Below are 15,733 nucleotides of genomic sequence, written 5' to 3'. Positions count from 1 at the left end.
CATACCTGACCTCCGCGCGGCACTATACACCTACGACACCACTTCATGGACGACAAAAGGCTCCATAGGAGAGGCATAAAATACTTTACAATATACAATTGATATTATCACTTCGAAACTGACCTTTATGGGCCTTAAATGTTTTCCATTCAAATGATCACTCCACGTGATCAGACAACTTCCTCGGGTTCTACGCATACACTGCGACACACCCCTGGCCAACAGACTCGGAATCTTTGGCCTCTATATATACAAGACACTTTGGGTGCCACCCTCATATAGAACTCCTAGACAAGGAAACCGAAATTAACGGCAGGCTTAATTCGCAGATTTGCTATATGCAATCACGGCCTGTCGAAGAGGGGAACCCTTAACATGACTGACGCCCGAATCACCAGCCGATTGAGTTATCACCTTTCCTACCACTTGCTCATCAAAACACAACAAGATAAAGCTGATGTCCTTATCATAAATGCGACCGCCTGAGCACTCCGCCTGCAACTGTCAGTTTGGTACGTTCCTTATTAGATTATGGGTTCACTGTACGGTTGGGCAGGTCTGTCATGCCGTAAAAATTGGATCGAGTACAAAACTGAGGCCTAGCGCTCTCATGTGGCGCATACAGAACAACTCCCATAGTCAACCTCTGTGCAGAAATAAATGAAACCTCCCTTGAATACAGAAGAATCGCTACCAAAACATATATACTATCCAGTCGTGGCGAAATGTCGTTGTTGAATATTATTTACCCACAAACCGCAAGCTACCTGGCCACTGGTATTGCGATTCGAAGAGATATGCCAGAATCTCAATATACAGGACACATTACCTGACAAATAGATTCACAACAGCGCTACGGAACGAGGACAGAAGGAACACGAAAAACACAGGACGGGCGCTGTCCTGACATTTGTGCAGCTGCAGGAAAAATAGTAAACGAGAATCTCACGAACAGTATTATTTACACAGGCCCCCTAATGGTACTGACATCACTTCACTCTAGAAGTGCAATCACTCCGTCACTGGGTGACACCATTCACAACATGGCAAAAGACAAAATTATGCTGGGTCCCCAGTCATGTCAGAATGAAAGGCAACGACAGAGCAGATTTGTGCGCTGCTGAAGCTTGTGGGAAGACAAAATAAACAATGTATACCATTTAAGGATTGCACGAATTTAGTACAACGTAAATTAACAAAAAAAAAGGGCATTCGCCTTGGAAAAACGAAGTAAATAGCAAACTGCGCTTGGTAAAGATAGCTTTAGGGTGAATGGAAGTCATGTGTGCAGCAGGAACGTTTCAAGCCAGTGGTTCTCTGTCATCTCCGAATAGGCCACACACACCTTACGGACCAATTCCTGCTAACAAAACAAGACAACAAGATAGCTGCTGAGGTTTCCAACCCCCTTTAAAGGTTCTACTATTAGCCATTTCTAGAAATTCTTTCCTATGTGATCACTAGGTCGCACTAACGTTTTAGGCCCCCTACACCACCGATGATTCTTCACTTTTCTATAAAATTCAGCGGAAAAATTTTCGTAACACCGTATGCTTGGCGCATGATGGCCTTAGTTGCCTGTGCGCCATAAAACACTACACACACACCAACCGCCCGATGCATCCCGAGGTCTGATGGCAACATCAGACAAACCGTTGCATCTCCCCCTCCGTCCCAAAGCAGAAGAAGCCCCAGCTTGTTCATCCTCAACACGTACAGCGCGACAAAAAGCAGCGGAGCCCCCCCCCCCCCTTCGCCCCCTCCGCTTGCGGTTATTACAAAAGTGCTAAACAACCGCGCGAAGATCCCGAGGAGATTTTAACGCAAGAAACGCAAGCTGGGGTTACAAGCAAAAGTGCAGAAAAGAATCGCAACACTGGACATTAATGCAAAATGAGGCCCTAACCCGTTAACGATACACAAACGCGCGCAGCTAAACACCAACCCAATCCCACGATCACCAAAAACATCGCACAGTGTTTGTGAACCAACACGCAGACCTCCCTAGGCAGCGACGACTACAACATTCAAACAACTTCCGCACTGAAGTCAATCTCTCCCTCTGTAAAAAGGACACTAAAAATCACAGACTGGGATAAATTCAGGAATCTCCGGAAGAAATCCACTACTGAGATAGAGAACCTTGCAAACTGGGTGAATCCACTCACATAGGACGTCGGAAGTGCCACATCCCGAGTAATCGGGAAACGAAAATCGTGGACAGCAGACTTGTCCACATGTGGGAAACACACTCCAGTAAGCAAAAAAGATGGCTGAAAAACAAACACGGCCTCTTAAACTAAGGATAGCAGCCTTAGGAAAAAGATTGAAGCACACGCAGTACACCTAACCCGTCAACAGTGGGACCAGATTTGCAACTGCATGGAAGCAAATCTGGATTTGCTTCCATGCGGTTGCAAATCTGGGACTGAAAAACACGTGGAAGCTTCTACGTTGCCTCTTAGAAGCATAAAACACTAAAGACTCCCAACAACGTAACGTAAATCGCAGCGCCAAGAAATTAAATGTGGAAGACAGCGCTTTGATCCAAAACTTAAAAGACGGGTATCTCACAACCACAGCTAGAAGCCTACCCCTCAAATACTCAAGCCCTCTGAACCCCGCGTTTGACGAAGACATATCGACAAGGGAAGTGAGAGTAGGTATGCACAAGCTGCGCACCATGTCAGCGCCGGGCGCGGATAAAATCACCAACAAAACATTACTGAACCTGGACGAAAATTTGGTTCAAGCCGTAACCAAGCTTTTCGATGAACACTGGAGAGGGGCACCCCCTCCCGGAATGGACCTACGCTAAGGTCACCTTTATTCTAAAACCAGGTAAACCAGTTCAATTGGCAAGCCTCCGTTCCATGTCGGTCACCTCGTGCCTAGGAAAACTGTACGAACACGCTATCCTCGGCCGTTTCCAAACCCACATGCAAAAACACAGCCTCTTCCCCCATGCGAGGCTGGGATTTAGAAGCAAACTGTACACGACGCAGGACGTGATGCTTCAAATCTCAGAAGTAGGGGTGTGCGAATATCAAATTTTTCGAATACGAATCGAATACGAATAATCAAGGACAGATACATTTAACCACTACAAAACATTTATTTGAGCACCCAAGAACATCACAGTTCAACTATCAGTGATGAAATGAGCACGAAAGGTGCGTGTGGCTGCACAAAAAGTATCAGTCTCGAGCACTGTTCTTAGAAGAGTGAAAATATCAGAGAAGGTGGCTAGGACACAGCATTGATCAAGGCTAGCTTGCCATAAGCACAAAAGCGCGTTGCTGGGATGAACATAAAAGGTTGTCGGCTGGTCTACTTGGTCAGGCAGAAGTAGTTCCCTTCTAGCTGAAACAACTTCTCCAGCTACAGAAAATGCCCTCTCAATTGGCACTGAACTGGCTCGTATTGCGAGGTATTTCGTGCACTGCTCTCACTATACCAGCTTCGCAGGTATAGCCACAAAAAAGTTCACCAGTGCAGTCAGCTACTGCATGGCCCAACTGTAGTGCCTAGAACCCAACGTTACGCATTGCTCTGGGCGCCGCCATGTTGTTATGTCTCTGTCGATAGGACTTGCGGACCGAAATGAACGCCGGTGCTCTCAGTAGAATATTCGGCTAGACACGAATATTCACGTCGTGTCGAATAATCGAAACAACACGAATATGTGGATTTCGAATCGAACACGATTAATAAAAAAATAATATTTGAATTATATTCGAAAATTTCGAATATTCGCACACCCCTACTCAGAAGAAATTCTACACCTGAGACACGGCAGACGCACGAAACCAAACTAAACGCACTATCTTACTGAGGTGTAGGGGCTAGAACACACGCGTATTTAACGGCCTTTATGAGTAACAGGACGGCGGAGATATGGTTTGGGTCCACACAATCCCCCTCGTTAGCTCTAGAAAGCAGGGGCACATCTCAAGGCTGAGTTTTATCTCCACTACTCTTCGACACCACTCCCATACCCATGGGCCGAAAATTAGAGCGGATCCCACTCCTACGCAGACGACCACGGCAAAATGCCGGCGAAATGGGGGAAAGCCTCCAAGCGGAAGCGGTACGGACTGCGTGGCCTGTATAGGCCTTGCACACTTGCTGACCGAATCCTGCTGCTCCACCCGACTGCGGGCCGTCACAAAAAGGGAAAACCCTCTATACAAGTGACGGTCGACGGCCTCCCAGTATCGGAGGTACAGAAACTCCGCATCTGGGAACGTTTGTCCAAACACACGGTCATGACACATCAAAGCATCAGGCTAATCAAAAAAATGTCAAACAAGCATTCGTGATTAGCAGAATGGTATACTCACTGCCCTATATTCCACCTCACAAAGATAGAAGAGGAAAGAGTAAACGTGCTAATAAGACAAGGAGAGACGATCTCGCCTATGCTATTAACCGCATGTTTACAGAAGGTATTCCGGGGCCCGGAATGTGAACAGATGGGGATAAGATTTAGCGGAGAATACCTTAGTAATCTGCGATTCGCTGATGATATTGCCTTGCTAAGTCGATCAGGGTATGAACTGCAAAGTATGATCAATGAGTTATACTCAACCGTCTAGGAAGAAAATATGGCTGTTTAGGGCAGGTAGTGACAGCCGATCATGATCATGAGAGGGAACTAACTAGAAGAATAAGAATGAGGTGAAGCGCATATGGCAGTTTATCAATACCCCTCAAGAGAGAAGTCTACAACCAATGTATCTTACCGGTACTCACCTATGGGGCAGAAGCGTGGAGGGTAACAAAGAGGTTTGGTTTTGTTTATGGTGTTTAACGTCCCAAAGCGACTAAGGCTATGAGAGACGCCGTAGTGGAGGGCTGCGGAAATTTTGACCACCTGGGGTTCTTTAACGTGCACTGACATCGCACAGTAGACGGGTCTCGAATTTCTCCTCCAAAGAAATTCAACCACCGCGGCCGGGATCGAACCCGCGTCTTTCGGGCTAGCAGCTGAGCACCATAGCCACTGAGCCACCACGGCGGCTAACAAAGAGGGTTCAGCTTAAAGACAACGCAGCGAGCTATGCAAAGAAAAATAATAGGCGTGACGTTAACAAATCGGAAGCGGGCGAGGGAACAAACGCGGGTTAATGACATTCTAGTCGAAATCAAGAGGCAGAAATGGGCATGTAATGCGAAGGCAAGATAACCGCTGGCCCTGATGGGTAACGGAGTGGATTCTAAGAGAAGGCAAGCTCAGCAGGGGGTTGCAGAAAGTTAAGTGGGAGGATGAGATCAAGAAATGTGTAGTAATACGGTGGCCGCAGCTGGGAAAGGACAGGGTAAATTGGAGAGACATGGGAGCGGCCTTTGTCCTGCAGTGTGCGTAGTCAGGCTGATGCTGATGACAAATCGGGCCTAAATCCGCCTCAAGGGACTTCAACCAACAGTCTCCTCCGCATGTGGGTCCGTAACACTCTACAAGAACTGTCTGAAGCCCGTTGTACTGCTGGCTATCCTCCACAAACACAGGCAGATACATCCCAAGCCCCCCCCCCCCCCCCCCCCCCCCCCTCTGGACAACACCCTCAGCAAATCACGGAAAACCTAATCGTCCACCCAACCAACAACCGGGAAAGAGCTGATTTCACTTCATTTTTTGCTTGAAAGTAAAGTTGTTACTAACACCATGCTACAAATGATTTTCCCGCCTGAAGAATAAGGAATGGAAACCGAGTGCTCGTTCTGTCAAAGGTAACGTTTACATTTCGTAATGCTATAGCAACTGGCCCGAATAATCGGGTGAGTGTAAGTGTCAGCTCCGAACTGAATTCTCGAAAACTGCACAAGTGTGCTTTCGGTGAAGAGTGAGTGTTATGAAAAGTACGAGAGACTGATGTTATATTCCGAGGGTTGCCTTGCGTGAGCAATTCGAAGTCGAAGGCAGGATGAACGTTATAATTGTAATAAAAAAAGAAAAAGAAATGAGCACAGTTTTTGCATTCACTGCTGCGGAGACATACAGGCCGGAATGTATTGCGAAACCTCCCCCGGTCTGGTTCCGGTCCTAGGCCCGAGCTAAATGATGCAAGTGCTCTCAGCAGGTGTGTGGACGACCGTACGCAGAAAATGTTTTAGAAGGCTAGGCCATTAGGGTGTGTCCCCGAAGACAATACAGGATTTCTTAAAAATAAAAGTAATGAGTTAGAACACTTTTTTTCGGCTTAGAATTGTCAGCTGAGTATTACATCAGAATACAGCTAACACATTCTAAATAGCAGGCTGATTAACAAATACTCATTAGCTGTCTTTTTAACTATTACTAGTAGGCTGCTTAGTTATTGAGACCCCTGTAGCCTATCGTAATTTCTACATCAGTTTTTATAATTTCGAAAATACGCTTACCCTCGACGGTGTGGGCCAACAAATCTTGGCTATTTCGGCGAGTTACGTGGCTACATCGAGGCAAAATGCACGCTCTTTCAAGAAGCTTGGAGGCACAGCAAACTCCCTAGTGCATGTAAGACGTCGAAACAGACAACGTTTGTTGTGCCACAGCGCTGAGGGTAGCCGTTATTATTGTAAAAACATTGGATGCTACTGTGGGCTGCAGGCCTCTTAAAGGTGCAGTGAAGCGAAATCTGAACTCGTCTTTTTGCCGCGGGAACTCAATCTACACGTTTCTCGCATTCTTAGAAACTGCGATTTATTGCCCTGTGTGGTCGATTTCCCTAATTAAATCAAATTAACGTCCGGCTCCCGCCTTTTTTTTTTTGAATTCTCCCCGTACGGTGGGCGGAGTCGACCAACGCGCCACCCAGTGCCGTGGCGGAGTAATACGTATGCTTCGTCTCACAAGATGTTTGCAGCACTACGGAAGGCAGAGCACTCTCGTCCAATCAGGGCTGCAGGAACACAAAAAATAGTCCCTCGAATATTTGAGCAGTGTAGGACTATTAATCAAACAATGAGCACAGCAATTGAAAGCATAATGTGGACTAAGGCGCCGCGGTGGCTCAGTGGCTATGGTGCTCGGCTGCTGGCCCGAAAGACGTGGGTTCGATCCCGGCCGCGGCGGCTGAATTTCTTTGGAGGAGAAATTCGAGGCCCGTGTACTGTGCTATGTCAGTGCACGTTAAAGAACCCCAGGTGGTCGAAATTTCCGGAGCCCTCCACTACGGCATCTCTCATAGCCTTAGTCACTTTGGGACGTTAAACCCCATAAACCAAACCAAACCATAATGTGGACTGGTAGATTCAGGTGGTATAGAGTGCTTCAATCACTGGTGAAATTAACAAAGCCCGTACGAACACAGCTCTGCGGAGGCTTGCTGCGAGGTAGTGATGCATCGCCATTTTCCAACATGGCGCCGGCCGAGTCGGTTGTGTCGTCAGTGTGCCCTACACCGACAGTGCGCTGTTTTTCTAAGCAGACCATCGCAGTTGGCTTCTTGAAGTGCTTCGTGTTGAGAACGGGGGCAGTTCAAGTACGAATGCGCTCACCAAGAGGAGGGCAAAACTCACTCAGGTGAGCGAGCGAACGCTTTACCAGTGGACAACGCAGACGTTGAAGGCGGGCCGAATGTTGTCCCTGAAGAAGCCGGCTGCGTTACAGCGATGGACAACGCGCCATATCATTCTGTGAAGCAGGATAAAGTGCGGCGGATGACTAGCCTCAAAAAAAGACATAGACTGGGCTGCCTGGAAAACGGGTCGCGTGGAGTAGCGACATGGTGAAGGCCGAGCTCATGAAGCTTGGCAACAACGTGAACGCAGGTGGGGACCGATACCGTGTGGACTGCAGCGCCGAAGCTGCTGGCCGTCTCGATGTGCGCTTGCCACCCTACCACTGACAATCGAACCCGATAGAGTTTGTTTGGAGCGATGTCAAGGGCTTCGTCGCCAGTCAAAACAAGACGCTTAAGCTCTAAGACGTGGAGCCTCTGGTTTGGCAAGGCATCATGCAAGTGACTACTGAGAAATGGAAGAATTACGTGCAACATGCTATTAGTGAGGAAGATGGGATGAGGAAACTGGACCATGTCATTGACGATGCTGTTGACCAAGGACCATCTATTGTTGTCAACCTGGACGACGACACAAACCAGCAGAGTTGTGATGAGCCCCATTAATGTGCTAACGTACGCGCGAAAGTCGGAGTACCCTCGCAGCGTCTCTCATGAGATATTGCAGACACCGTAGCAGACGGCTCCGGATTAATTCTGACCGCTTGTGCGATGACTTTAACGCAGCGCATGGGGTTTTGCATTTCGCCAACATCGACATTCGGCTGCCCCGGCCTGCATTTGCTTAATAGTGTAGTGGTCATGCTGGAACAAATAAATTCATTTACACATAGCAGGAACATTGAAAATAACTGTGACGTGACAACAGAGGAAATGATACAAACAGGTGGCGACAGAAAAAAAAGAAAAAGTGGGGCCAGTGCGTCTGCCTGTACAAAAATAAACAGACGTCAAGCGCCCCCTGCTAGATGTACAAAGAAGCTAATTAGCAGTACGCCTTCTTTTATATGGAACGAGCCACCTGATGTCCAGCCAGGTGGATCGAGCAACAGGCGCGTAGGAACACACTAATGTAGTGCGCGCCATCCTGATTGGACGAGAGAGCTCTACCTTTCGTAGTGCTGCAAACACGTAGTGAGACGGAGTATAGTAGCAAATAGTCCGCGCGTATTTTTATTTGTGCGGGCCTATTTTGCGACTATATTATCTGCGAATGAAACTATTTATTCGCAGAAACCAAAAAGACAAAATAAAGCGAAAGCAAAGCTTCCACGGGACTGGTTGAAGGCACTCCACGCATTGGTCGACTACGCCCACCGTACGGGGGAGAAGTCAAAAAATAATGGCGGGAGCCGGACGTTAATTCGATTGAATTAGAGAAATCGGCCACACAAGACAATAAGTCGCAGTTTCTAACAATGCTCGGAACGTGTTCAGATTTTTCTTCACTGCACCTTTAATAATCAAGGGTTGTAACAGTAACAGTTTAGAAGATAGCTATTGAATATTGGTTTATCGTCTTGCTAGATAGCACGTAGTAGCTGCATTCTGATGTACTACACCGCCGACAGTGCGAAAAAAGTGCTTTTCGAACACAGAAAGCCTATTTTAGAAGAAAAAAAGATGTGTAAAGTCTGAAGTTGAACACTCACTATATACATCCTTCGCGGTCGCGTTTTGCTAGTTTCCCGGCAGCTGCGCACCACTGCCTGCAGGCTTCTCTAGAGCGAAGTAGTTGCTATGGAGGTTAAAACATGCAGAAACTGCAAAATCGAAGCGGCGGAATGTCGGCGCGAGAAAAACGGGTTTCCACGGGCCAAACCAAAGATACGGTGTACGCGAGACGACTGCGCTGCATGAGTAAATTCAGCGGGGAACTACTGATTGCGACCGCAGGACGTTGATTGGCACGGTGCTGGAGGTGCCGTGGAGGACAGCTGCGAGCGTACATCGACCGGACATCCGGAAACGCGACGTACGCGTCTCGTTTTTTGTTCCTGGATAATTCTTTTAGCATCCTCTCATATCCTGATGTCCCGTAAAAAAAAAAAAAAAAGAGGTCTGCCTAGTGTCTTTCTGATGTGTTCTCGCTGCGGTCTATTATGGTATTTGCAGCGGCATGCCTATTAGTATAACGATATAAAATGATCATCATAAAAGGAAATTGTTTACAGTGGCTGCGGTCCTCATCGACTCTCTCTGCACTTTCCCCATGTTTGTGACATGCAATATTGCTGTAGCACCGCGTGAACTGCACAATGTAGAACTGCGTAGCGCATTCAAGACGGAGGCCAGTAATTAGAGAAGACTCGCTAAGTGTTAACGCTTCCACTTACCGGATTCTCGCAGACTTTTGTGGCAAGTGGCCATCAATGCGGCAGTTGCAACGGACTGTGATAATTGGAAGTGGTGAGCCATTCGCACAAGGAGAGTAAATTCCAATGATTGTCTGCAGCCTGCACCTTACGTTGCTCAGTTGTAGCAAGGCGATATGGACCAGCTGGCAAAGCAATAACTAGAGCTAGTGAATTTTACGTTGTGCAGTGCGCGCGCTAATACAGCAACAATACAAGACACGAAGATGTTGACAGTGCAGAGAGAGACAATGAGGAGTGCAGCCGCTGTATTGTGCGTACTTTCATGAATGTGCTAGATATTATGATACGAAAGGGCACGCTGCTGCAGGTGCCTGAAAGACCGCAGCAAGCACACACTGGGTAGAAATACGAATCACACTGCGTACGCCCTTTTTCTCTTTTTTTTATGGAACATCAGGATATGAGTGCATTAAAAAAAAACCGTACGTAGCGTTTTCGGATGCATTTCAGTATCAACATGCTGCTGCAGGTACCGTAGAAGTCCGCAATAGCAACCAAACACCGGCCAGACATCCGAAAGGCATCACGTACCCTTCTTTTTTTGTTTGCTGGACGTTTTGTTTTTCATGAACGTTCATGGAACAAAACGTCCAGTAAAAAAAAAAGAGCGTGTGTACGTGGTGTCTCTCGGACGTCTCGTCAGTGTGTGGTTGCTGCGGACTTCTGCGGTGCCTGCAGCAGCGTGCGCACTCCTCCCTCGAATTCGGAACGATGGGAAAGAAAAAAAGAAACTTCCTCCCCCGGGGAAACCTCCGCAGGAGCAACGGGCATCCGCCCTCTGGATACCCGGGGGACAGCGAGAAGAAGAGCTGTGCGAAAAAGCACAGATCCTCCCCTTGTCCTCCACACACGGCGGCCGAGTTGTGACGCTGGTGGGATCACCAGGCGCAGTTTTTTCGACAGCGATCCGCTGTGCCTGCGCTGGGAATCGAACCAAGGTCGGTGGGGATATTCGCCCAAGCATTGCCAACTGGCGCGCTGACCACTCGGCTACCGTGCGGCTCTGGTTCTTGTCGGCGTCCGCGAGTGCTGATAGAAGGGAAGCGAAGAAGACCGAAAGCGAGCATGCGCGGGGGATGCGGTTATCTCGGCATCGGGAGTGGAGCGGCCGCACTAGGGCGGAAGTGCGATTGCGCGTGGGGCACCAGCCCCGTCATGGTGGTTCGTCCGTGCAGATAAAAGAAAGGTCGGAATGCCAAAGCCGCAACTTGAAACACGATCGGTGCGATTGTTCGGCGGTGAAAAAGGTGGCCGCGCGGCGAGGCAAGATGGCCGGGAACCTTTTGAACGGGTATGGCTTTGTTGTAGGTGTAGAAGCGCAAGCCAAAAACTTGTGGGATGCTTTAGCGTACGTATACAGTAGCACGCAAAAGCGTTGGAGGGTTGTTACATTTGGGATTCCTGGTGCCCCGTATCGGTGAGATTGACAGGTCGGGAAGGGACCTGTCGGTAATGGCGCGCGCAAAGGAGCGTTGTTTCTGTGAGCGAAACGTATGTAACCTCCCGGTAATTAATGATTCGTGAATGGCAGACATTTTCTGGCATGTGCGTGGCCTACCGCACAGAGATGCTGCCGTACTAATAATGGCAGTGTCACGTGCATTGAATGAGGAATGCGTCATCGGAGTTGTAACGACCATATGTAATCTCCACCCTCGCAGGCAGTGGCACGGATGGGAGGAGCAGAGATATCAGTCCCAGGCCGAGGACAAGGAGGTGCGTGGACATTGGTCGTGGTGGGGCCACTACCCAGCGTGGAGTGCTCTTTCACACCTGCACGAAGGGACAGCAGGATATAAGTTACTTCAAGAAACACAAGGTTGCAACGGCAGTGCAATCGCGAGAGACCACTTCAAATTCGCAGGAGTTCGTAGCATTATCAGGTGCTAGACAGAGTGTGATGGGTTTCATTTATTCATTATACACTGTTCATTTTCCATTTCAGACACTAGACAGTGTAATGGATATCATGTACTCGGTATACACTCTTTATTTTCCATTTTCGACACTAGGCTGTGTAACTGGTCTCTTTCATTCAGTATACACTGTTCATTTTTTATTTCAGGTACTAGACAGTGTAATGGATATCATGTATTCAGTATACACTGTACATTTTCCATTTGAGGTACTAGACAGTGTGATGGGTTTCATGTATTCGGTATACACTCTTTATTTTCCATTTCAGACACTAGGCTGTGTAACTGGTCTCTTTCGTTCAGTATACACTCGTCATTTTCCATTTCAGGTACTAGACAGTGTGATGGGTTTGATGTACTCGGTATACACTCTTTATTTTCCATTTTCGACACTAGGCTGTGTAACTGGTCTCTTTCATTCAGTATACACTGTTCATTTTACATTTCAGACAATAGACTGTGTAACTGGTCTCTTTCGTTCAGTATACACTGTTCATTTTTTATTTCAGGTACTAGACAGTGTAATGGATATCATGTATTCAGTATACACTGTTCATTTTCCATTTCAGACACTAGACTGTGTAACTGGTCTCTTTCGTTCAGTATACACTGTTCATTTTCCAATTCAGACACTAGGCTGTGTAACTGGTCTCTTTCGTTCAGTATACACTGTTCATTTTCCATTTGAGGTACTAGACAGTGTGATGGGTTTCATGTATTCGGTATACACTCTTTATTTTCCATTTTCGACACTAGGCTGTGTAACTGGTCTCTTTCGTTCAGTATACACTGTTTATTTTCCAATTCAGACACTAGGCTGTGTAACTGGTCTCTTTCGTTCAGCATACACTGTTCATTTTCCATTTCAGACACTAGACTGTGTAACTGGTCTCTTTCGTTCAGTATACACTGTTCACTTTCCATTTCAGACACTAGACTGTGTAACTGGTCTCTTTCGTTCAGTATACACTGTTCACTTTCCATTTCAGACACTAGACTGTGTAACTGGTCTCTTTCGTTCAGTATACACTCGTCATTTTCCATTTCAGGTACTAGACAGTGTGATGGGTTTGATGTACTCGGTATACACTCTTTATTTTCCATTTTCGACACTAGGCTGTGTAACTGGTCTCTTTCATTCAGTATACACTGTTCATTTTACATTTCAGACAATAGACTGTGTAATGGATATCATGTATTCGGTATACACTCTTTATTTTCCATTTCAGGTACTAGACAGTGTGATGGGTTTCATGTATTCGGTATACACTCTTTATTTTCCATTTCAGACACTAGACTGTGGAACTGGTCTCTTTCGTTCAGTATACACTGTTCATTTTTTATTTCAGGTACTAGACAGTGTAATGGATATCATGTATTCAGTATACACTGTTCATTTTCCATTTCAGGTACTAGACAGTGTAATGGATATCATGTATTCAGTATACACTGTTCATTTTCCATTTCAGACACTAGACAGTGTAATGGATATCATGTATTCAGTATACACTGTTCATTTTCCATTTCAGACACTAGACAGTGTAATGGATATCATGTATTCAGTATACACTGTTCATTTTCCATTTCAGACACTAGACAGTGTAATGGATATCATGTATTCAGTATACACTGTTCATTTTCCATTTCAGACACTAGACAGTGTAATGGATATCATGTATTCAGTATACACTGTTCATTTTCCATTTCAGACACTAGACTGTGTAACTGGTCTCTTTCGTTCAGCATACACTGTTCATTTTTTCCATTTTCGACACTAGGCTGTGTAACTGGTCTCTTTCGTTCAGCATACACTGTTCATTTTTTCCATTTTCGACACTAGGCTGTGTAACTGGTCTCTTTCGTTCAGCATACACTGTTCATTTTTTCCATTTTCGACACTAGGCTGTGTAACTGGTCTCTTTCGTTCAGCATACACTGTTCATTTTTTCCATTTTCGACACTAGGCTGTGTAACTGGTCTCTTTCGTTCAGCATACACTGTTCATTTTTTCCATTTTCGACACTAGGCTGTGTAACTGGTCTCTTTCGTTCAGCATACACTGTTCATTTTTTCCATTTTCGACACTAGGCTGTGTAACTGGTCTCTTTCGTTCAGCATACACTGTTCATTTTTTCCATTTTCGACACTAGGCTGTGTAACTGGTCTCTTTCGTTCAGCATACACTGTTCATTTTTTCCATTTTCGACACTAGGCTGTGTAACTGGTCTCTTTCGTTCAGCATACACTGTTCATTTTTTCCATTTTCGACACTAGGCTGTGTAACTGGTCTCTTTCGTTCAGCATACACTGTTCATTTTTTCCATTTTCGACACTAGGCTGTGTAACTGGTCTCTTTCGTTCAGCATACACTGTTCATTTTTTCCATTTTCGACACTAGGCTGTGTAACTGGTCTCTTTCGTTCAGCATACACTGTTCATTTTTTCCATTTTCGACACTAGGCTGTGTAACTGGTCTCTTTCGTTCAGCATACACTGTTCATTTTTTCCATTTTCGACACTAGGCTGTGTAACTGGTCTCTTTCGTTCAGCATACACTGTTCATTTTTTCCATTTTCGACACTAGGCTGTGTAACTGGTCTCTTTCGTTCAGCATACACTGTTCATTTTTTCCATTTTCGACACTAGGCTGTGTAACTGGTCTCTTTCGTTCAGCATACACTGTTCATTTTTTCCATTTTCGACACTAGGCTGTGTAACTGGTCTCTTTCGTTCAGCATACACTGTTCATTTTTTCCATTTTCGACACTAGGCTGTGTAACTGGTCTCTTTCGTTCAGCATACACTGTTCATTTTTTCCATTTTCGACACTAGGCTGTGTAACTGGTCTCTTTCGTTCAGCATACACTGTTCATTTTTTCCATTTTCGACACTAGGCTGTGTAACTGGTCTCTTTCGTTCAGCATACACTGTTCATTTTTTCCATTTTCGACACTAGGCTGTGTAACTGGTCTCTTTCGTTCAGCATACACTGTTCATTTTTTCCATTTTCGACACTAGGCTGTGTAACTGGTCTCTTTCGTTCAGCATACACTGTTCATTTTTTCCATTTTCGACACTAGGCTGTGTAACTGGTCTCTTTCGTTCAGCATACACTGTTCATTTTTTCCATTTTCGACACTAGGCTGTGTAACTGGTCTCTTTCGTTCAGCATACACTGTTCATTTTTTCCATTTTCGACACTAGGCTGTGTAACTGGTCTCTTTCGTTCAGCATACACTGTTCATTTTTTCCATTTTCGACACTAGGCTGTGTAACTGGTCTCTTTCGTTCAGCATACACTGTTCATTTTTTCCATTTTCGACACTAGGCTGTGTAACTGGTCTCTTTCGTTCAGCATACACTGTTCATTTTTTCCATTTTCGACACTAGGCTGTGTAACTGGTCTCTTTCGTTCAGCATACACTGTTCATTTTTTCCATTTTCGACACTAGGCTGTGTAACTGGTCTCTTTCGTTCAGCATACACTGTTCATTTTTTCCATTTTCGACACTAGGCTGTGTAACTGGTCTCTTTCGTTCAGCATACACTGTTCATTTTTTCCATTTTCGACACTAGGCTGTGTAACTGGTCTCTTTCGTTCAGCATACACTGTTCATTTTTTCCATTTTCGACACTAGGCTGTGTAACTGGTCTCTTTCGTTCAGCATACACTGTTCATTTTTTCCATTTTCGACACTAGGCTGTGTAACTGGTCTCTTTCGTTCAGCATACACTGTTCATTTTTTCCATTTTCGACACTAGGCTGTGTAACTGGTCTCTTTCGTTCAGCATACACTGTTCATTTTTTCCATTTTCGACACTAGGCTGTGTAACTGGTCTCTTTCGTTCAGCATACACTGTTCATTTTTTCCATTTTCGACACTAGGCTGTGTAACTGGTCTCTTTCGTTCAGCATACACTGTTCATTTTTTCC

At 45.9% G+C, this 15,733-nt stretch overlaps 1 protein-coding gene across 2 annotated transcripts in view; it reads right to left on the bottom strand.

Annotated features, from left to right (window-relative positions):
* Positions 1-15,733, bottom strand: part of LOC149332130 (uncharacterized) — a 75,660-nt gene that overhangs the window by 15,074 nt on the left and 44,853 nt on the right. The window contains exon 3 of one of the 2 annotated variants that reach the window (XM_089557083.1): positions 11,591-11,656. The exons of the other annotated variant lie outside the window; for it this stretch is intronic. Within the exon in view, the coding sequence (XP_089413209.1) occupies positions 11,651-11,656 (6 nt within the window). The 3' untranslated portion in view covers positions 11,591-11,650. Of the gene's footprint in view, positions 1-11,590; positions 11,657-15,733 lie in introns of those variants that run through there. 2 annotated transcript variants of the gene reach the window in all.

Source organism: Amblyomma mixtum, chromosome 8, assembly GCF_055824585.1.
Source record: "Amblyomma mixtum isolate Tamu chromosome 8, ASM5582458v1, whole genome shotgun sequence".
NCBI lineage: Eukaryota > Metazoa > Arthropoda > Arachnida > Ixodida > Ixodidae > Amblyomma > Amblyomma mixtum.
This window is presented reverse-complemented; position numbering and strand designations above follow the sequence as displayed.